General features: G+C 34.6%; 2 protein-coding genes across 2 annotated transcripts in view; one reads left to right on the top strand and one right to left on the bottom strand.

Annotated features, from left to right (window-relative positions):
- LOC144445479 (ciliary microtubule inner protein 2C-like) lies at nt 1-8,176 on the bottom strand. Its single transcript, XM_078135043.1, has 4 exons — nt 7,989-8,176; nt 6,013-6,286; nt 5,350-5,462; nt 1-1,183 (listed from the first exon to the last, which is right to left on the bottom strand). The coding sequence occupies exons 1-4, from the start codon at nt 8,057-8,059 to the stop codon at nt 1,039-1,041; spliced, it is 603 nt and encodes a 200-aa protein (XP_077991169.1). The 5' UTR covers nt 8,060-8,176; the 3' UTR covers nt 1-1,038.
- A 10,492-nt stretch (nt 8,177-18,668) lies between these two features.
- Nucleotides 18,669-25,273, top strand: part of LOC144445927 (otoferlin-like) — a 133,634-nt gene continuing 127,029 nt past the window's right edge. Inside the window, exon 1 of the mRNA XM_078135569.1 lies at nt 18,669-18,805. Within this exon, the coding sequence (XP_077991695.1) occupies nt 18,727-18,805 (79 nt within the window). The 5' untranslated portion in view covers nt 18,669-18,726. The remainder of the gene's footprint in view (nt 18,806-25,273) is intronic.

Here is a 25,273-nt window from a genome sequence, read left to right as displayed (position 1 = left end):
GAATACAAAATATCAACATTTACAATATTAACAGTAGTCTCAAAACATTAGCTAACATTTGAACTCTGACCTTTGACGACCTCGAGACCCCCTGGCAGTACCATACTGTGTAATGCACTTAGTAGACCACATATCAGTATAAAGCAGCTCAGTATAAAAACGTATTGAATCTTCGACTACTTTTGTATCTTAGTGGTTTTTTTTAACAAAGTTGTTATTTGAATTTTTAGACTTGCGAAGATATGGCACTCTAAAAAAGCTTGACTTAATAAATTGTACAATATGTCGTGTTATTCTGCCCTTACTGGCCCGCTCTATCCATTGCGATTGCGAAAGGAGTTGACTGAACTGTGAGGGCGCCCATACTACAGACTAGTGTCTGAATTGTCCATAATTTAAAACACCCTAACAATGAATAATTTTCAATTTATATCATGATTTGAAAGGATAATGTTGTATGTTTGTTGAACTATTTAGTGTAATAAGTTACATAAATGGCATCTTTTTTCCATTTCATTTCAACACATGGATCATACAACACCCACTATGCTATGGTGTCTCTTGTATACCTTTGTTTTCAAATGTGCCCTATGTACTGTATTCTTCACATGATAGTGTGTTCTTCTTTTCATTCCATTGCATATCACCAAATTAAAACAAATTATGAAATGTACATCAAACAAATTCAGTTTTTATTAAAATTGACATATTACCCTAAATATGTACCTATCAAAGGATTCCATATATTGACATGTAGAACAGTGTATGAAATATTCTACGCATTTTTTTCTTTTCCATCATTTTCCCTATCTAAAAGAAAAGTATGTGACTGTGTACTTTTTTTACCAACTTTTTCAAATATGTAACATAATCTTCTACATACTGTTTACCCAAAATTCTGTAATGTTTTCTAATAATGACAATTGGACGGAACATATTTGCACACGGCGTAGGTGGAAAGGTTAACACTTTCTCCAATAGGTCGAAACATGGTAAACATAGTAGAAAATTGACTCAGTCTTGTGTTTTCATGAAGTCTTAACGTTTCTCAAAATATACATCTCGCATAGCTCGGTCACGGACGGATGATTTCGGTATGAACTTTGTTGTTAGGAAATGCCTCTGTATATTCAATGGTACATTGGGTCTGTGCTTGGCATCAAGGACATCGGTCAGTCGTAACCTATAATTGGATTTAAATAAATGAATATAACACAATCAATATAAATATAAAAGTGTAAAATTGAGAAGGTGCCATTTGTGCAGTGTACTGAAAACAGATAGAAAGGTATAAGAATTTTTGTCTGTGGGTGTATTGTTTTGGTGTTTGTTTTCATAGGTGCAATGTTTGTGTGCATTGATGTCTTTCCCTACATAGTCACTCCCCTCCACACATAAAGATATGTCCTACCAAGACTTGCTTGACATTAAATTTTTTGTCCCCCCCCACCAACGTCGTAAAAAACAAGGCTTTTTATGGCACTGTCTGAAACATACCCGCCAAAACAGAGCTTCATATTCCATTACTTCAACAGAAATATTGTAAGTGCTCTGTTGTGAGAATACCTCTCACATCCTTAGTTCTACTAAGTATCCTTTCTCTGTGAATTTTCTGAGATTGTGGAACTAGAAACTCATGAAAACTCAAGATGGATAATAGTATGCACATTATACAGTAGTGTACTGAAATAAACTTAGTTTGCTGACGAAGCATACTGTGTTGTGTCATTTAGTAAACATAGCATATATTACTATAGCAACTGTCAAAGATACAAACATTAAGTTTTTGCCATGTCTCATGAATTCTAGTCTAGTCCCTATATGGAATTGCTACAATTTACACCTCCAGTCCACTGGTTTGGAGACCACTTTGGCATCCAGACTACATCAATACACAGCACAGAACACTATTTTGATTAGGAATACAGGCCCGTCCTTATGTTTTATCCTTGGGTCACCACCCAGTCACTCACGTTTTATATCTATCAAGATATTTTTAATGGTAAGGTAATGAGCCTAACTAACTGACTGTTTGACAAAGCCTGTTGGATAGGAACAGGAAAATGTGACTTTTGATCATGCCATCAGAAATGGATTATCAAATTGAATGTATTTGTCTAAAGATAAGTATCAGATTGAAGTTCACATTCTAAGACTATACACTCATGTACCATTCTTACAATTGAAGACCCAAGAAATGACCCTGTTGAGTCGTCAGCAGTAAGAATAGGACAGGAGCCTAGTCTATTCAAATGTGAACTTTGTTCACTACAATATCTACATCTAAAACTACTGTAACAATATAATACCCACCAACATACATTACCTTATCCATACTGACATGCAGGACAAGTGTTACTCTTTGTATGTTTTCAATTGGTGTATCTCTTGTTCTTCATATTTTTACATGTGTGTGTAAGTATTTAAATTTTGTGGTTTTGATGGTGCCACTTCAACACAGGATGAAATTGGTACTTTCATCAAATTTACATTTGAATAGGCTATAAGAATTAGATACGTTGAGGGCGCCCCACCATGGCTATGTGTGAGTTGCATAATATAGTTTGGATCAGCATGTGATAAAATGTCATTTTGTACTATCATATAGGATACTACTGTTATTGATATTTCTTGGGGGCAGGGTATCTGCTGACTTGAAGGGGGGGGGGGGGGGTACATCCAAGGAGGTACATGCAAGGAGGTTTGTGTTTTGCATTTGTTTCATCTGAAATAGGGTTCTTTGAAAAGGTTCGTCTCAAAGATTCTACAATTATTCATGTTAGAAACAGGATAGGGATTTTCTATTACTATCCAAATCATAAAGTTATACTAAAGATGAATGGATTATTATTCAATATTCAGATTTTCCAGGAAATCACATCCAATATGACCACCGATGCTAGCTTTAATGTTTTAAACTAAACATAAACAAGTACAACATCACATTTAATAAAAAACAGACAAACTTTTACGTTTATAAAGAAACAAATAAAATTCACAAAGTCAATATTATGCTAATTATCTCATTTCTATTTATACACTATTCTAAATATGCAAAATATCTTCATAACTAGTTGATAGTACTTTGTACACTGGCTTGATGGCCATGTGTAAACAATACAAATAAATGGTCTGGACTGTGTAGTCTGTGTATACTGGCTTGATGTCCATGTGTAAACAATACAAATGGTCTGGACTGTTTAATCTGTGTACACTGGCTTGATGTCCATGTGTAAACAATACAAATAAATGGTCTGAACCATTTGAATTATACAATTAATATATTTGTTGGCTGGTGATAGTTACCTAGGTGATCAAATATGATTGACAGCAAGATGATAACATATAATAAGTTGAAAATAAGTTCTTTTTTTGTGGAAAAAAATAGTGTTAGTTACAGCCACTAGGACGTAGTACTTGAGTTGAAACCCACAGTAAATAGGACACTCTCTTTAAAGTTTAACATGAAAAAAAATGAATAAATTAAAGATTTCGACTCTTGAAGAAAAATGGTCACCTGATTAACTAGAATTATTAAAATATATAGTTTTATAATATAAATATGAGAGACTATGTTCCTCTCAAAACATTTTGATTATGAACATGAAGAATAAGATTTGGAATAAAAGAATATTTGAGTTGTTTGTTATTTCTAGTACGGACAAAAATAAAGGAAGTACATGTAAGGTTTGAGTTGCTACATTTTATGTGTTATTTGAAGAAAAGGATAAAATGAAAAAAGAAGGTTTATTTGTGATGGATAGGTACATTTTTAAACAAATTAGTGGGTTGTGATACCTTATTTTATGATCTTCTTCAGAAATACTATACTAGTACTATTGGAATGAGTAGGTGGAGGGGATGGGGTAGGGATTCAGTTGATGGTAATTCCCATCATGCTAGGGAAAATGAGTGCATTTATAGAGTGAAGGTACAGTGCTGTTGAATTGTGGGTAGGTGTGTAAGTGCACAGAATAAGGTAACTTCAGATGAATAGTGGGTGTACTGTGAATGAGGTAACTTCGGGTGAAAATATGTCGTGTGCAAAAAACAGGTGAAAGGTTGTAGTAAGTGACTACTGACCAAAAGGTCAAAAGTGTACACATCAATTGATTCAAACATTCGATAAGCCTCTGTAGCAGGCTAGATTATCAACCTAGCAAGTAATCTCACCACACAGCCTGTCAAGTCAGTAACTCAAACTCAGTATTTTTCAAGAATACCATTCATAGAAGCTGATTGGTTGAACAAGTCACATGATGCTGATATTATGTTGATTGTATCAAGTTACCAGGATGTAACTGAGTTGGCTATACATGTACACAGAAATGTGACCTCTGTATGACCTCAACATGTATGCAAATTTCTCCTCACCCTTAATGCGTAACATACAACGAAGCAAAACAAGGTGTGGACATGTAAAATACTGAGTTTGCATTACTGACTTTTGCAGGCTGTGTGGCTAGGAATGCTTGCCAATTCAACTATCCAGCCTGCTACGTACAAGACTAACATGCAATTAAAAAACTCATTGCAAAGAAAATCATAAGTTCAGATGTCAATCTAAAATTTGAATGCTCACATTTTTAAAGCATCACTCTCTTTGCTGAATGACTATTACATTTTTACAATACCTCTACCTTCCCCTAATGACCTTTGACCTTTCAACAGAGAATTCACTTTTATAACTTAACACTGCAATACTGATCATATTTCTTTTGAGTTTGACCACAGGAATTACATGAATCACAATATGATTTGAAAATTTGAGAACAGAATACTGGCACAATGATCAGTCAAAAGAGTTCTTATTGGTGGAGAGAATCTGTTCTTATAGGTGGAGAGAATCTGTTCTTATAGGTGGGGAGAATCTGAGTTCTCTTAGGTGGGGAGAATCTGAATGCTCGTTGGTGGAGAACTGAGAAGTTGAAAGGTCAAGGGTCATAGTACACCAACACAGTTCAGAAGATAAGTACATTACAAAATGTAAAGTTAGTTCACACAGCAAGTCATGCAGTCAAAGTTCATGCACCGATGTCATGGTATACATGACCTGAGGTCGAGTCAGGTCAGACAACATAAGCGTCTGTTTGTCTCTTCTTATTACAATGACAACTATGCCAATCTACCATCACCAAAAATAACCACCTTAAATGAATTCACTTTGTATGAAGTTTTACAGTTACACAATATGACCTCTTAGTCTTAACTTTAAAAACCATGCTTTCTTGCTGATTTATGCTAATTCACTTTGTAGAGTTCATAGGTTAAAGGTGAGAGGTTAAAATCACAGCACTGCAAAGCCAATCCTGGTTAAGGTCACAGCACAGCACACGGTTCTCTACTTACAAATAGGCATGTTTTGCAAACTGTTCCTCGGCCTTCTTAGGCAACATGAAATAGTCAACTCTTTGCAGTGTTCCAGTCCTGTCCTTGTAGTGCTCACGGTGTTGTTGTGACGACTAGAAAATAAACAGTGATAAGTTCAGTGTTGCCATGACAACTAGAAAATAAACAGTGATAAATTTAGTACAATGTTTGGAGAATGTGGTTCTACAAGGTAAACATCGTAATTAAAGACACCTTTATTACATTGATGATGATACTACAGGTGTAATTAGATTCACTATATGATTTATTGGTGTGTTCAAAATGGGTTATTATGACAGAAGTGTCTATCATTCCTGTCAATCTTGTCATACTGATCAGACATAAACAATCGATACTCCACAGTGTGGTGACATCAATCACAGACAGTTTTAGGATATTACACACAAATCAATATCAATGTCATTGACACCTCAGAGAGAAAGTATTTCCTGTGGGTATTTTACAATGTCAAAATGAGCAAATATAAATTTCAAGTTAAAAGTGATATACGTGACACGTGGTTAGATTGAAAAATTCAATGTTCTTAACTCTCCTGTTAAATACGCAATAAATATGAGTGACAGAAGTGCAATGAATTTTTCAAAATAATAAAAATAAGTAGAGTTTGGACAACGCCCTCACCGTGTCAAACTTCTCCAAGTCATCCATTCTATCATGCTGGATATTGCTAAGTTGGTATTTGGGTGCCGTTCGGTAACGTTCCCTGGTACGATCTCTTGCACTCATCACCATGTCTGGATTATGTGAGTAAATGGTGGGGAATCCACCACCTCTAGAGTAGTTACTGACACTGTTGTTAAGTGTCTCTGATCTGTAGTCTTGGAAATACTTAGCTGTAGCATGTCCATATGATTCACCGTAGTCAAATTTAGTTGTAGGGCAATGACCTTTATACCTGTAGAAAGTGAACCATATAATATCAAACCCTACAAATCATTTAAAAATGTATTGTATATGCTTGGAAGTATCTCCCCCTTATACCTCCATAGTAATTCAGTGTTCTCCCCAGGGTGGATTGCAAGGATAGTGACTAATTTGCATATTGATTTACATATAAATAGCATGGTAATTTGCATATTTGTTTGCATAGTGATCAGCATATAATGTCTTCAACACTGGAACAAACTCTTTGACATGTTTATTTTAACACATACACTCATGTACATTGTGTATCAGCCATTTCTTTTCATGTGAAGTGAAAATATTATTATGATTTTGTCATTCAAAGCTCAAGGATGGTAGGATACTTTTGAAGCATGGTAAAAACCTGCCAAGCATGGCAGCCTAGATGGCATGGTTGGTGTTTACATCATACTTTCTCTATAGTGGGGAGAACACTGTAATTAGTATATTTAATTTAGATTAAAATTATAATAGTTGTAACTGGCCTGGCACAATTTTTGTGGATTCTTTTGTTACATTTAACTCTTGATGTTGTGCTTTTCAAAGTTTATTGGACTCACCCTATAAAGTTGAAAGTCGTACATACTTAATGTACATGCAAATTTAATGTACATGCTGCACATATTACGCAACAGCATAAATATCTTGAAAATTGGGGTGTGATATGTTTATTTATCAATTTGTTATAAATTGGAATGACTTATTTTTTAGTACACATGTTAAGATTAAATTACAGTATAAAAAGGATGTGCATACATGTATACACCCCCTCCACACACACACACACACACACACACACACACACACACAGTGACACACATACACAATGCCCCCCCCCCCCCCCCCCCATACAGTTTATTTACAGTCCACTTGCCAGAACCCTAGGCTAGTTTACTTGGTCTTACATTCATCGAAATTGGTGCAGCGCATACGGTACACAATTTTACAGTATACTTTGTAACTTTTATATCTCTACATGACAAATATTATTCCAACGGAGGATATCAACACAGAGCCTATAGAACTAGTACATGAAATATGAGATTAATTAAATTTGAACTTTCTTTTACACTTTTCTTTTCTTTTTTTTCTTTTTCCCCCTTTTTTTTTGGGGGGGGGGTTCAAATTTATAAATACCAGTATAACCATCCACTTAAACTTGTCACCTGTTGTTCAGAAGCAAGGTGACCATTTGAGCTGTTTAGTTACCTGATATACATTGTATGTAAATATACCTGTAATGACTATATTATGAAACATGGCTACAAACTACATTTGTACCTATGAAATGGTAATATCTTGACTTTGGTTATTTATTGTGACCTTTGAAAGCGCAACACAATATACATTCCACCCTGGAGAGAATCTGATGGAACACACACTAGACTTGGTAATTAGCTCTCTGTATATTTCTAAAGGCTTTGTATCAATGTATAGGTGGATTATCTTTAGTCTACCAAGGATCATTTGTTTGCACTGGAAGAAGGTGTCATTTCCAGGTGGTGGTAATTTTCATCCACATAAATATGTAAAAATGATTATCTATGTCAGTGATAGGTCGACTAAATGAATGAGTTAATGACATTCCTGGGGCACGACGAGGTAATATATCATTATTTTGGCAGGTGCAAATTTACACTACGTGCATATATGTTTCAATACACTGCATCAATGATGCATGTACATGTACGTACCCTGGCATCAGCCTCGGTGGTATATAAGTCGCATTATGGGTTGTCAGTAGGGTGCCGGCACTCCTTGACATCGTGATGGGGAAGCTGGCTACCAAAGATTGAAATTACGGATAAAACAGGGAACGCTTCAGTCTGAAATATCTCGGTGTTTCCTTTGGATAATCAACACGTCAACACACAGTTCCCAATGCGGAAGTGATTGAAGAAGAATGTAAACACACGTTGCTATGCTTTCGTGTAGTCATCCACGAAAAGTAGTTCGGCGAGCTGTGACCATAATTATAATTACAAAAATGAATAAAAATAAAACTAGCACGATAAATGTATTTTAATATATCTGATGAGTTTATATGAAAACAAATATAAGTTTTATCAACTTGGAAACTAATTTCCAACTCCACCGGGCAGCAGGAGACAATTTGATGAGTAATGCGACGCGTCCATGGTAACAATGGATAGCGCCCTCAACTCTGCCCCACAACTCACATGCATATAACGCCAAATAAAAACAAAAGGCCACTAGATTGACTGTATTGTGGGCGTGAATATAGATGTGTCTCCTGCTACAGCTGGCTTGTTATAACATTTATAACATTCATTTCAAGCCTTGGTTGTAAATGTAATTCCGAATGGTGATTACATTTTTTTCATCGACATTAATCAAAACAGTCTCATAGAACTAGATAGTTTAAACGACGTATTTATGAGAACACAATACATATGGTAAAACAATTCCCATTTTACGAAAAAGATATAAGCTTATGCTAGCGGCGCTGTGTATGGGAGAGTAAATCAATATCAAGCTACTGCATTTAAGATTCTTATAAACTTTACAACATAGAACATTACAAGGATTTTAGCTGATAGTCAATTGTTCAGTGTTAACAAGATAACAGTAGTACACTATTCAAGTCATCGGACAGTACAATCCTATTGATTCTTGGCACCATTATATTCTCCACAGTATTTAAGTCATACGGAGAGGGAAACCAGTGACCTTGTACATTGACCTACTTATACATTGAACCTCAGCTGGAGTATACGTGAAGCAACGTACAAACGAGAGCGTAGAGTATATAACGTTTGCTTTGATACATTCATATAATTTCACAGAGATTTTTTTTATGACTTTCCAGAAGGTAGGGAAAACTATACAAATATTCAAATTATTGATTTAACGTGGTTTCACGATTTTATTTGTCTCAAGTTGGCAGTTTAATTTTAGACGAGAGAAAACTCTGCTTTTTAATAAACCGAAGAGTTTCACTCTGTCACATCAAACTTTTTATTTTTGAAAGTAATCGTCATAGCGCTGTAAATCAATGGGATTTAATTCCTTGAGGAAATCATCGATTCCCAATATTGTATAACTTTATTTTTTTTTATTTGCAAATTAGGTTAAATATATAGTGTACATACATACTATATATAGACACCTTAATATCCGATACGTGCCACGGGGAAACAAATAATTCCCAAAGTCGTAAACATATTTTGATTCACGAATCTGTTTATGTTAAACGTCAAATTTTTTCCTTTTCCCTGTAGCTTTACCCTATATAGTGTTGACACGAAATTACAAGAGCATTTATCAAACGGTTTTTTTCCAATGCGTGCATATTTTTAAGCATGTTTGGCCTTTAACCCCATGTAACATGTTTTCCTTTCATTTATTTCGTACAATTAACAAACATTTTCACTTTATACACAAACACAATATGAATATTACCTCTGGTATGGACACAAGGCAGTTGAATTATTCGCCTCAATGAGTTGATTGTTATTCCATTGGCATGGCACCAATTGATAGAAATTTCAATCTACATTAATTGAGTCTTGATTGTTTAAATTTTAATAGACTTATGTCTATTTTTGAAATAAGAACTCTCGTTCAACCTCATGAAGTCTGTTATGATAGCCACTATGAGGAAAATATCCCTGATGAATAGAACCTATTTAGGAAACCATCGACCAACTCTCGCAGGATATCGTTTCTGAATCCGGCATGTCGCCAAGCTAAACGTGCTTTCCGGCGTTGCCTTGGTCACAACTGCGTCACGGTAGGTAGATACAAATGTCGGAAAATGAAGATCATGTATGAAGTCCCCAGGGATAGGATAAGTGATGCATCAGATTCGATGCTGACGTCATTAGTCATTTAGAGTCACCCTCTATCAATAATGTATCAACTTGGAGTACAGCAGTATTAAGCATAAATGTAAAGCAGAACGATCTTATATACAATAACAGTGTTTTGAAACTTACAACCGTGCAAATAGTAAAACCAGGGAATGAAATGTACAACCATGCAAATAGTAGAACCAGGGAATGAAATTTACAACCATGCAAATAGTAAAACCAGGAAATGAAATGTACAACAGTGCAAACAGTAGAACCAGGAAATGAAATGTACGTACAGCAGTTCAAATAGTAAAACCAGGGAATGAAATGTACGTACAGCAGTTCAAATAGTAAAACCAGGGAATGAAATGTACAACAGTTCAAACAGTAGAACCAGGGAATGAAATGTACAACAGATCAAACAGTAGAACCAGGGAATGAAATGTACAAAAGTTCAAATAGTAAAACCAGGGAATGAAATGTACGTATGTACAGCAGTTCAAATAGTAAAACCAGGGAATGAAATATACAACAGTTCAAATAGAAACACCAGGGAATGAATTTCAAATACAGTGAATTTTTCAATACCGTGCAGCTTTTCTGTTTGATACAACCACACAGAAACTAATAGGAAACTGGACATGCTACACTTTAAGATAGCAAGATTGAATGAGTACAGTTTCTTGCTACATTTTGTCTAAAGTGAAATGAACTACACATACCACGATACAGACATCAAAATGAATAGTGCAAAGGACATTTTACGCGCCCTTCATCCAGTGTTTGATACGAAAAATATCGGCGCCCGAATGTCTGCATGGAGTTACAATTATTTTAGACTAAACGTAGCAAAAATTACAATCTTGCTATTAAAGTGTGACATATACAGTTTCTTCTTGGTTTCAAACAGAAAAGTTGCATTGTATTGTGAAATTCACTGTAAAAGCATTTGAGAGTGACCCTTTTTATGTTTTTTTTCTCGTTAAAAAAAGAATCGCCATGACTGATAAATCGTCTTCAGGTATTCCGACGTCTTATGATAGTGGAATAATAACTTGACTATTAGTATTCTAGATTCTACTAATCCAACTGACAGCATATAATCTTCCCTTTGGTTGTTTGCAAATAAATGTCTTTGGCAACCAGAAAAACTTGAAAAAAAAAACCCTGTAAATGGTTTCCTGCTTCTAAGAAATCAGCTCTACACCAACGTATATCTAGATACCAATAGAATCGAAAATATATTATATACATTATTTATATTCTTGGTTTTTAAATTGAAAAATAACAAAAATTATATTTATCTACCGAATTTGTTGTCTCCTAAAGAAGGCGTAATCATACCTGTGATGTATTGTGTCATTCATTCTACACAAATTAAAAGTCACAATCGTAGGACATGCCATCAAAAAAACTGATTATCGTGACGACGAGTCTTTATCAACATACTTTCCTTTCAGCTGCATGCCACTCAACAACCTAAACCGTCTGCACGTCATTTGTTAATCCACCTGGAACGTATTGGAATGAGACACGATATGTTAGAACATTCTAAATTTGTCCAATTCCCTTGTTATCAAGAGATCAGTAAGGAACTGTTTTTACTGCCTCCAGTACGTGACTTGAGTGTTGTACCTTGTATTGATTCAACCAATAGTCATCTACTTCCCATCATCAATACATCCACCAAATGACTTTCCATTAATTACATGTTTATTTTGATTGATTGATTGATTGATTGATTGATTGGTTGGTTGGTTGGTTGGATGGTTGGTTGGTCGGTCGGTCGGTCGGTCGGTCGGTCGGTCGGTCGGTCGGTCGAGTGAGTGAGTGAGTGAGTGAGTGAGTGAGTGAGTGAGTGAGTGAGTGAGTGAGTGAGTGAGTGAGTGAGTGAGTGAGTGAGTGAGTGAGTGAGTGAGTGAGTGAGTGAGTGAGTGAGTGAGTGAGTGAGTGAGTGAGTGAGTGAGTGAGTGAGTGAGTGAGTGAGTGAGTGAGTGAGTGAGTGAGTGAGTGAGTGAGTGAGTGAGTGAGTGAGTGAGTGAGTGAGTGAGTGAGTGAGTGAGTGAGTGAGTGAGTGAGTGAGTGAGGGAGGGAGGGAGGGAGGGAGGGAGGGAGGGAGGGAGGGAGGGAGGGAGTGAGTGAGTGAGTGAGTGAGTGAGTGAGTGAGTGAGTGAGTGAGTGAGTGAGTGAGTGAGTGAGTGAGTGAGTGAGTGAGTGATTCAAAATGAAGATAAACATGCCATACATACATTTGGCGAATTACGTGAATTTCATGATCATTTAAGCTGTGTTACGTAAGCACACAAAATCCACAAATAAACACACATACATACATACATACATACATACATACATACATACATACATACATACATACATACATACGCATATGCACACATTTTCCGCGCAAGACGACGAGTTGTGACCACTTCCATTGTAAAAGATTGTGCAAAGCGTAGTTTGTTTAAAGCCTTCTTGATCAAATCTTCAAAAACTCAGAATCAATTTCATGTTTGCTGATTCATTAACATTCCATGCGTGTAAAGTACATTGGTGACAATAATACTGCTGAAAGCTACCCCAAATGCGTGACAATTGCATCAAGTGACGTCATCGGATTAACTTCGATTTCAGTTAATGACTACAGAATCGTTTAACGATTTTACACGTAGTACAGGTGTATGCATGCATTCAATAAACTTGATACGTTCTGTAAACTGTAGATACAATACAAACATGTCTACCATCTTGGTTTTTTCAGAAAGATTAGTTGATGTGCCCAAGCATAGACCCTACACCCAAACGAGTACTCTTTATGCCATAATCAAGTATACATGTATATAGATAGTCACATTAAGCAAGTAAGGAACTCATGTATTTTTCTGTGGGTTTCATACAAAGTTTGATTTTCTTTGTTACATTCACCTATATTTGTTGTTCAAATGTGTTAAATTCACCCAAAAAAACCTTATAATTCATAGATAAACTTATCGTTCATCACTCAATAGAAGAGCTAGGTCCGCAATTCTAAATTGATTTTTTGATTGGCCAGAATTTCCAACTGATTAGTCAACGTTCAGACGTTGGCGTTGTAATCATGGTCGTGATATACACACTGAAGTGGCAACTTGTGATAAAATGTTAACTTGGGGGTCATAAAATGCACATACACGGTTATAACTCTCAAGTTGGCAAACTATGCAAGTGCAATATGCTATATTAGATTATTGTATGTGATTCAATCGTTATCCTATAGGGTTAGCGGTATTTCCAATCTTCCCCTCAGGGTGACATTCAATGATCAAAATGTAGTTATTGGTTATTGGTCTTGACGTTTTCTAATTTGAATGCGATCCTACGAACTCATCAAGACAAAGAGTTATGTCTACCCAAATCTACAAGTTGATGTTTATGTTATCTGCACAACTATACTCGTTTGAATCTCAAGGTCGGAGATTAACGCGATTCAAATTTCATTATATGGTGTCCCTAGATAGGTGTGAAGTTCAGACACAGCAAATAAGTCGTTGTACTTTACAGGAGGGTTATTTCAATGGAAAGACATTTACGATTACAACCAAGATTTATCGATGCTTTATTTGTTTATCTCATATGTATTAACAAAGGTGATCTCTAATTGATAAACAAGTTACAAATCAATCGAAGTTGTAAACATAAGTAATGAAACTGTTTAATGATGAGATTTCAATGGGGGGGGGGGGGGGCAGATGCATATATGGGGATTTACTTATCAGACACTATCCGTGAGAAGCCTACTCTCAGTACACTTCGGTCATCGGACAATTACAGTCTTAATTCCTTTGGTGGCCGTGCTTTCTTACATGCCACACCACGTCTTTGGAACAATTGCCACTAGAGCTTCGATTAGACACTCACAGTCAATACTTTCATGACGATCCTTAAAACATACTTATTCGCGAAAGTTTTCAATATATAAGAGTACATGCAGCGCCTGTGAATTTTACTTTGTATTGGATACAGGCGCTTATAAATTTTCAGATCGATCGATTGATTGATGGGTTGGATGGTTGATTGGTTGGTTGGTTGGTTGGTTGATTGATTAATTGATTGATTGATTGATTGATTGATTGATTGATTGATTGATTGATTAATATGATATAGTGCTACTTGTATTTACATCGTTTATTTAAAAATCACTTCCTTAACAAAAGCAAACTTGTGACACAGTATTCAACTTTCTGTAATATTTTAAGAAAAAAGTAGAAAACTAATATATAACCATATATATATATATATATATATATACTGTACATATTATTTTGCCGTTATTTTGCCAAGATATGTAATTCTCACGGTCCTTTTGTTAAAACACTTTTTAAAAAATGGAAACTTTAGAGTAACTTCTTGTAAAGCAAGCTAAGGTGCCAAACTACTAGTCCAAGATTCGAGCCGTTTCTGTACTAATAATACTGCAGGTGCTAAAAAGATGAAAATTAAACACTTTTGGATAAAAATGTTGATCACTAAATTGTTTATGTACTTTCAGTTGTTTTTATCAAACGTGATTGTACAGCAGTAGTAGTCGTACCACAAAAGTGAATCAAAATGTAACGTCCAGATTTTATGATGCTTTATCACTGAACATACAACCATTGTCACGTTATCATATCATTACGGGTACGGGCCTTAATCATAGACTCTCCGTCATGATCGTAGGTGGAGGGTCCATGACTTGATATCATTCAAAATCAGTCAAAGAAGACTACGTATATATTGATATCCCAGTCACGTTATTCACACATCTTTTTTGGGACACACATCCACCCACGTGGATATACTGTCATTAAAACTGAAGCGTTATATAAACAGTATGTCGAAGCAAATGAAGACATTTTATTGCCAAGAGAAATTACCGTTCAGTAAATGTCAATGCATGTTTGGGTTATCTAACGATGACCGTAGATGTGATCTTTTAGGGGATTCATATCATCTCCACTGTTTGGTGATACATTGTAATGTCGTCACGTCACGAACCATGAGATTCTAAACCGATAACTCTAGCTTGTTCGAGACCATATTATTTATAGCTTGTTCGAGACGATATTATTTATATTCAGAATCTCGGTGAAAAGTTTTATGGATATATTGGATAGCATATTGTAAAATGACAGTATATAAATAAAACGCAATATGTGTATGTATCATTATAACATCATAAGTTATTTCCAGATATCCATCATATTTCTAAATATCTTTCTGCTATCGTCATTAATCAACCGTTCAAAGTTTATTGATAAGCTAATAAGTGTGGTAAATATAAATATACCCACAAACTAGCCTTTCTAATCCTATGTCGAGTATTTTTATGACTCTGTTGTGCTCTTCACTTTCCGCTTGTCCTGGCATCAACGTCAATCAGTTTAGAAGTTTGAAAATTTGCCGTCAAGCTGATTGGTCGCAATGTGTGAAGAGTGAAATAACCTAGAATCCTGTCGTGCTGGAATTGCTGTAGTTTTTCCCCTACCACGGAAGCGACCCCCCCCCCCCCGCACTGGACTGGACTCTAGGCTAAGAGCAAAGAGGAGTCACAGATCCACAACGTAGATATGTTACCCGCAACCTGACTTGAATGTCTCGTGACAAAGCGTCCAAACAGTAATCAAATCAATTCGGAATAGATTGTGTTCCAAATCATAGCGTTTAAAAAACATGTATTGCATATTGCTTAGCTTTTTTATGGCCACTTTCAAAGATTCCCCGAGAGTGTGAATAAAGTTGATGTACAGAGTTCTATATTACTCAACACAGGTTCTTGTTTCACACAATCCAATTAAACCATCTTGCGTTATTGTACGTGATAGTATTAAAACACTCCCCCGAGTACACTGACCGGTAACTATGACGGAATAACCTTGGACAGTCTTCATTCGTCTGTGTATGTTTATCTACATACATAAACATAACCACCCACGCTATCTGTCTTGTCTGTCTTGTCTGTCAGTCTGTCTGTCTGTCTGTCTGTCTGTCTGTCTGTCTGTCTGTCTGTCTGTCTGTCTGTCTGTCTGTCTGTCTGTCTGTCTGTCTGTCTGTCTGTCTGTCTGTCTGAGTATCTTATCTTGCTTGATATTGTTTATATATATATATATATATATATATATATATATATATATATATATATATATATATATATATATATATATATATATATATATAACTCGGTGAGTATCAATCTGCTAAGACAGTGCTCTATACCGCAGTGGCAGAGCGCAATAGTTTTGATAGTTCTGGAACTCTTTCTTGGTTGTAACTCGGAGTTTCTTGTCTGTCTGTCTGTCTGTCTGTCTGTCTGTCTGTCTGTCTGTCTGAGTATCTTATCTTGCTTGATATTGTTTATATATATATATATATATATATATATATATATATATATATATATATATATATATATATATATATATATATATATATATATATATATATATATAACTCGGTGAGTATCAATCTGCTAAGACAGTGCTCTATACCGCAGTGGCAGAGCGCAATAGTTTTGATAGTTCTGGAACTCTTTCTTGGTTGTAACTCGGAGTTTCACGCATATATATATATATATATATATATATATATATATATATATATATATATATATATATATATATATATATATATGTATATATATATATATATATATATATATATATATATATATACATACATACATATATATCATATATATAGTGTTTCGTAACGACTCTTGCTTGATACTGTGTTATTTATACCGATATACATACATATTGTATTGAGCACTATTTACGCCACTCCATGGCCAGCATAGACATTTTACATAAACTGAGTATATATATATATATATATATATATATATATAATTATTATTAACTGTTATGTTAACTTTATTTTATTACCAACCATAGACGATGGAGCTTCGTGATCATGGTATTGTAATAACGTAATTGCAATTGGTTACGACACGCTTGAGCAATTCGTAGTTGCCATGGTGACTTCACCTGGGACTAAACTAAAAGATCCTTAAAGTATGTTAGGGCTACCAAAATGTAATGGTTGTTTCAATATTATCTAGTGGCTGCATTTTTGTCAAAAAACTTGTAAACTTGAAAAGTGTGGACCTACAGACAGAGGTTTGGAGAATCGTATGTGAATAAATTGATGTGAAATAGTGGCAAAGTTATCCGTGTTCTTCTCCAGATACCAAATACACCTACGCACCGGTCCCTACTTTAAAATATGTTAACTTAATAACCCTGCTACTGAGAGCCTTAGTAAGCTGATATATTCAAAGATATTACACTGATGAGAGAGAGACAATCCTTTAGTATATATTCAGGCGTGAATTGTGTTTTTGCGTAAACAGTGTAAGCTTCAACTCCTGTATATTCCTTAGGCAATATTGTATTGTTTATGAGTTTTGTGTCTGTTTAGATATGTTAGGTGTTTCACTCCACGGTGTTTGAGGAATGTACGTGGGAAGACAATGAACAAATGTGCGCGATCGATCATAGTAGCCCCCGAAGTACACGCGGTATAAGCCACCACCGTATTTATCGTGACAGCATGATGTGTGCTATCGTTTATGTTGCAAGTGAAAGGCGTAGATATATGCATTTGTGTTGATGACGTAGTCAATTGCTCAATTGAAATATTTTAATATCCGTCATAATGAAAAAATGACAGCCTAGCAAACTCATTTACTATGAGTAGTGCGGTCATACTCCAAGCGTCCTTATAACCACACGAAGATGCGCATCGTAGGATTAAACTCTGAAAAGATCCGCGGATTTTGTATCTAAAATCCCAACATAAATTCCGCTATCATAAAATGTATTGACGTCCTGAACTCAGCAACGCCTATCAAGAGGAGCCACCGCACCCATAACCATAGCAACTAGTGCAACTGAACCGAAGTGTCGTTAAATATCGCAGACACCTGCTCAATGTAGTTAATTTGTGGGTGTGAGCATTTATCGTAACAGCCAATCTATATCTCTCTTTTCTTTACTCGTCGGACACATTAATAATTCAGAAATGAGACGACAATAAATTATTCGTCACAGGAAAAATGATGGTTTTCATCTTATGTATTGCCCAGAAAATACATAAATTGAATTATAGATTAATTAATAAGTAATTAACAAGCAATTCATTTGTGCTATTAAAATATTATTCAGGAAATTTGGAACAAAGTTACTAAAGAAAGAGGCATCGTTGTGAGAATAACTTACATATTTTCAATCACTTGATAAAACGACTACAATACAGGAATAATTCGTAAATTATTTGAATATATATGATATTTGCATTATCATGATGTATATGCATATGAAATAAAAAGTCACTTGAAAGAGCAAACGTGAGAAACGACAGGGGTTTATACTAGTAATTATCAATTAATGAGTACATAAATTAACTTGTCCGTTTAGTAGAGAAGGTCGTTCGTACGTTTAAATTCCCACACACGTCTTTCGGACGTGATGTCATAGGAGCGAGCCCCCCGGTTGAGAACACCTTGTGCATACGTATGCAAATCATTTGCCCAAATGACTGTGATGGGAAGACACTCATAACACGGATACCGAGGACTGGGAAGCTCGTATAACCGAAAATGGCTCTCGTTTTAAACCTAAAGAATGCCCAGTTCTTAAAGGGAAAGTATGATCGTCAAGCCAAGGTTACATTCAGAGGTAAGTAGTGGAATTTATGTGAAATTTGGGTAAATTCTGAGACGGGACGACCAGTTACGCAGAGGGGACACCATTTTTGTTCACTTTCTAAAGACAGCGACGTTTAACATCTCAATGTTTACTTCTTAGTGAATATTTTGACTGGCCAAAAGATCGCCGTGTTGTCAACGTTTATTGATAATGTCGAGGTACACTATCACCTTGTCAAGTGTATTCGAGAGAATATTTTGCGTTGAGACGCCAGCCTGTGTTGCAAGTACCCGGTAGTGAAATATACCCCGAGTTGCAGTTATATGTAAAATTTTGTACACAAATTGTATGTACACACAGTTACATGCTAATATGGTACATGGTGTAAAGTTTATCAAAAGTGGGGGAAATGGTGTCGGAAAAATCGAAATATTAGGCAAGAAAAAATTAACAGAAAAATATAGAAATACATAAATTCATGAGACGATAGGCCAGAAGCTAAACAGAAAATTCTACTAACGTACTGGATGGCAACGTCATGATTTGATTCGTTAAACCTGTTTTTCAGTCACGAATACATTATTTTTCTGACGATTTTTCACTTCTGCTGGTACAATTTAAATATCAGCGAGGCGTTATCTTAACAACGAACATATTGTGTGAATGTTTATTACGCATTTTGAACGGCCAATTTAGTTCATATTTCAACAAAAGAGTTTTGACATACGGCATATAAAAATTATATGCTGTGCATGCAGGGGGTGTTATTACATTTGGGCACGCCAGCTTAGGCTGGACACAGTTAATGTTCAGACACTAATAACACTATGTAGGTACTCCGTGGGTGGAGGGTCTGTGGCTAAAGCCACTATTACAGTTTTACTAATTTCTAGAATTGTGATAAACCACATGGCACATGAAATTACCAAATTATAAATACTCTAATATTTTTACTACCTTAGTACATACCAAATTTCACTATAGGTTAGATATTTCTCTCATATCACTGTATCAGTGCAGAAAAGTCAAAACATGACTGATAACTAATTTTCAACTATGAAAATGCGGGTTGCATTTTATTGATAGCTACATATCATACACTATAATTAATATTGGGTGATATTTACTGGTTGATATTATAAATTACAATATTTTGTGTTGATTTTTGATATTAAGGTGGTTGCTTAGTCAGGCTAAAATTACTTTTCAATGGTAATTTTAAAAACAATTCTAGTGTTATCCTTCATCAAATCATAAGATTTCTCTTTCAGTCTAGCTCAGTGAGGTCCTGAGATGCATGAGAAATTTAAAATTCAACCACAGCCACACAGTCATTAACATCATGCCTTCATTAATCAATCATATAATTCTACCCAATAATTATGTAACTTAGTGTTTATTGGGGGTATTATGCAATGTCCAAATATGGTATATTTGTCAGCTCAGGACACTACTTATACACTTTTTACATTGTCATAGCAGTTGAGGTTTACTCATTTGCTTGAACAACTTTTGGTTATGATGGAGTCAATTTGACCAGACAGGGTTAGAGACCACGATGGCATCTAAACTATTTAAAAAACAAAAGTTATTTAAATTTATAAAGATATATATATATTTATGAAAATATACTTTCATAAACTTAGATTAAAACTATTTTCAAATAAAATAGTACATGTAAAAGTGGTCCTGATAACACATCTCTTGAAACTTGACGAAGAAGATAAAATTTTTGTAATTTCCATGATTTGTGCCTTTATTAGTAATTTGACTATAGTGGCAACTATAGAAAGTATTCATTTACCAAACAGTTTTCAGAAATCATGTAAATGTGTATTATACTTATATAAATACTGTTTTATTTTTAAATTATTTTGCACATAAAAGTGTAAATGTTTTAACGTAAGGATTGGCACAGATATTAATTATTTGATTGGGGTTGAGTTATGATAAACCATAAATATTTTTTATTATGGCAAAAATTAGTTAGTGGGGCATGTGCAGAGTACTCAGTAGTGATACAGAGATTATGGTACTACAATTTAGAAGTGTGACTGAAAAGTAGCATGGGGTGTGACACATGTATGCTTTCATAGATTTAAAATTATGTGACATGAAATTTATTTAAAATGATATAACTCTGTAATGACTTGGTTTCTGTGACTTTATTATTACACCCTAAGTATAGGGTATCAGGCAGTAAAAGTTTAAATCTCTTCATGATGTTAAAAAATTGCAAACTTTGATGCATGTAAATGTAGTGTGTCAGTTCAACTTCCAGCAATGTTTCACATACATGTATGTCCTAGGTATGTTTCACAGTATGTCTGCCCTAGGTACATGCATATTTCACACATGTCAGTTCCATGTATGTTTTACATATAGCAGTAGTATGTCATTCCAAGGCATGTTTCACATAGTATTTCATTCTCAGGTATGTTTCACATAGTACAAATGTATATCAGTTGCAGGCATATTTCATATAGTATATCAATCTCAGGTATGTTTCACATAGTACAAATGTATATCTGTTGCAGGCATATTTCTCATAGTATGTCAGTCTCAGGTATGTTTCACATAGTATTTCAGTCTCAGGTGTGTTTCACATAGTACAAATGTACAAATGTATATCAGTTGCAGGCATATTTCACATAGTATTTCAGTCTCAGGTATGTTTCACATACATTGTAGTACAAATGTATATCAGTTGCAGGCATATTTCACATAGTATGTCAGTCTCAGGCATGTTCCACATAGTACATGTATGTCTGTCCTAGACATGTTTTCACATAGTAATATAGTATGTCTGTCCTAGGTATGTTTCACATAGTATGACTGCCATCCCTTGGTGTGTTTCACATAGGCATGTTTCACATAGTGTGTCAGTTCTTAAAGCATGTTTTAGATTGCTTCGAAAGGAGAGATCTGGCAGTTTGTCAAGTCGGAAGAAAGTTACAGAAAGTCACTACCGGTAGTGATTGAAGTTTAGAGTGATTTACCATTTAGTTATAACAGACACCACATCCCTGATAGAGAGAGTGTTATCCAGTCTTTGAAAATTAGTGTGAATTATTAAATAATTGCCTTGGTTGAGAATATTTAATCAAATCCTATGTCTTTTTACCCTTAATTTCCCTTTACGACCCAATTTAATGTGTTTAGTGTGGCTGAGTAAGTGGTTGATAAATCAGAGTAGACCTGCTAGAATGTTAGAAGCTGCCAAATTTTCATTAAATACCTACAGATTGCTGGAGAGCAGGTGTTTTCTATCTAAATGCAAGTTATACCGAATGGTATGAGACAGGAGAATCGAGATGTAAGTTACACTGAGGCTAATAAAATGAGAAGGGTGAAATCTGAAAAGATTGATCAAATTGTTATTACTAGTTGTTGTGAAGTCGTTCAAAATTTGTTCACTTTGATAACTGAGGCAAAGAAGTATGTCATTTGAAAATGTTTATCGCTAGTAAATTTCAAATTTTTGATGACATTAATACTACCAGTTGTTGTGAAATGGTTCAAAATTTGTTTTTAATTGAGCCAAAACAGTATGTCATTTGAAAATGTTTATCGCTAGTAAATTTCAAAAGTTTTAATGACATTATTGATAGCAGTTGCTGTGAAGTGGTTCAGAATTTGTTCACTTAAATTAAATTGCAAAGAAGCTAGTCATTTGAAATTTAGTTTTATTTATCTGTCACTTAATTCAATTTATAAAATTCATCAAGTTTATGTTCACATATGGTCTGTTATTTTTCATTTATATTCTGTTGACATAAAATGATTGGAGATTGATACAATTTCTAAAATATCAGTAATTGTCATGATTTAGTAGATGTTTTTATTTTTACTACTTTTCAATTTTTTGAATTCAAATCTTGGGTATTAAAAAAAAAACAGTCTTGCAAACTGAAGTGAAGATCATGTGATAGTATGAATCCCAGTATTTTTCTTCATCAGCCAAGCAAAGTATGAGTGACCTAAGGGGCCTTGTCACTATGAGTTGCAAGATGTATAGTATTAAACCATTCAGTGGCACTCATAGATTCCGAGTGAATAACAAAAATTGGTGAATAAATAAACTTCTTCATGCATAATTTATGATAAAAAAGGAAAAATAATGGCAGTTTTGAAAGTTTGATGTGCAGTTCAAGCACCACAGCACCAGTGATGTAAACACGGATTTTCATGACATAGAGCAACCAGGGTATATAATTTATATTTTCTGTTCAAAGATAATAACTTGGTTTGTGCATGTCCAACAATACATCATTGATCAGATGGAAAAAAAATAAAAATAATTAACATGTTACAATAAATTTTAAATTACAAATACTCACAAGTAATAATTTTATTTTCTGCATAATATGGGTCATGTGATGCCTCATAAGTCATATTTATACAAGAATACATGTACTTTTCATTAAGAGACACAAAATATTCCCTTAGTGCCTAAATGACAGTCAAAGTAAATGATACTGTGTGCACAGAAAGATGTTCAAATACTAGTACATTGACAAATGGTAGTACTTGCCTAGATAAGTGGCAATTATTAAATTATGGTATGGTTATTTGCCTACAATATTAACAATAGATAGATGGTAATTATAAACACATCTGTCTAATTAATTAATTGACTATATAGCATAAATTACTATTGTGTGTGCGTAAGTATGGTAGGATAGTGTGGGTGACTTTATTATCAGTATGGGTGGGTGGGTGGATGGATGCGTGGGTGGATATGTGGATGTGTATGTGTGGTTTTTTGTGTAGGCGTATGTGGAGATCATGTGGTATTGGCCGAATCAGAAATTAGAGTATAACATTAACACATACAGACATGTCCATTAGCACATACAAAACGATTTGCTTGTGTTTGTTAATTTATGTTTTGTGTGGGTAGGACTCACTGCATGGTTGGCAGTATGCTTGGGAGGGTGGGGTTGTGCAGGGAGACTGCATGTGGATGTAGGAGTTGGTAAAATCAGAGATGAGTTGTACAATAGGCCATATATGTTTACAAATTATAGATCAAAAGTTGTCTTTGAACTCTGATGAGACTTTGGGCATGAATATTCCATTTCCAGCCATAGTTTGTAGACAAAAAGACTCAAGTATATTTGCACATTTTCCATTCAACCTTCTTTGTGTTAGCTTGGTCCATGTAAAAGGTAATGGCCATGGCAGGATTAAGGACTTTTTATTATGTTAATGATGTGTGGAAGCTTAATGGTCTAACTTTAATATAACAACAATAAACCCAATGTACATGTAAGGGATATTCTATCTGGTCCAATTTCAAGTAGTCCTGTGCATTGATGGTAATCAGATTTACATGTAATATGTAGAATTTCTGAGTAAAAGTAATTTATGACTCAGTATAGCCATCACTCATGTACTGGATTACTTCAGATTTTTACGAGGTTTCACTGATGAAGTTGTTGGCATTCAGACATTAATTTCAATGTTGTATCTAGTTCTGATTGTCAATTAATTAAAGCTTTCTAGATGGTTATATTTATAGTATACACTGCAAATATTCTGAAAATGTGAGAATAATTTTATCAAAACATATATGCAAGAATTTTTGTACTGGTGTGAGACACATAAAATTATTTTTTTCTTGGCCTGATGAGAAGAGTACAAATATTCTGAAAATATCACATCAACAGTGAAAAAAGATATGATAATTTCTTAAAAAGTATATTAAAATGTAAGAATTTTGGTACTGTTCCGAGAAACATAAAGTTTATTCTTCTTGGCCTCATGAGAAGAGTGAAAATGGTGGCAATGATGTTTCATAAAAATAAACGACTCTACATATAGTGTTGATGTTATCATTAATCGGAGCTCTATAATTCCACCTTTTAGTACATAAGATTGAAACAATTTTTATCGCCTCAAAGAATGAAGAAAAGTGGCCATCATGTTTCATAAAATCAAGTTACTTACTTAAGTTTCAATGTTGTTAATAATAATGTTACAATTTCACCTTCAAATCTAATACAGTGTACATAGTAGTGAAAGATTTTTCATGGCGTCATCAGAAGAAATTGAATGGAAAAAAATGGCAATTACATTTTGTGCAATTAAATGACTAGCTTTGATATTGTGAACAATAATAATATTAGAATTTCACCTTCAAATTCAATCCAGCTTACAAAATATTGAAAGAATTAAGTGACAATATATACAGTTCAACCTTTTCACTACTCATTTGTTACTAGTACCAAGTGTTTATTTGAACAGTCAACCACTTCACAACAAACAGTATGTCAAAACAGCTGGTTGTCAATGAAAACTGTCTTTTAATTTTTCCTTCACATGACTTATAAGATCGTTCAAACACTAGAATGTAAATATGTATATGTATTTTCATTGCCTGGGTGATCTTCATTATTGGGTCAAAATTGAATGAAAACAACATTTCACTCCCCAGTGCCCTAGTTATATGTATCTTTTCCAGCCTGTTAAAACGACAACAATGCGTTGAAGGAT

This window comes from Glandiceps talaboti, chromosome 14 (assembly GCF_964340395.1).
Source record: "Glandiceps talaboti chromosome 14, keGlaTala1.1, whole genome shotgun sequence".
Lineage (NCBI taxonomy): Eukaryota > Metazoa > Hemichordata > Enteropneusta > Spengelidae > Glandiceps > Glandiceps talaboti.
This window is presented reverse-complemented; position numbering and strand designations above follow the sequence as displayed.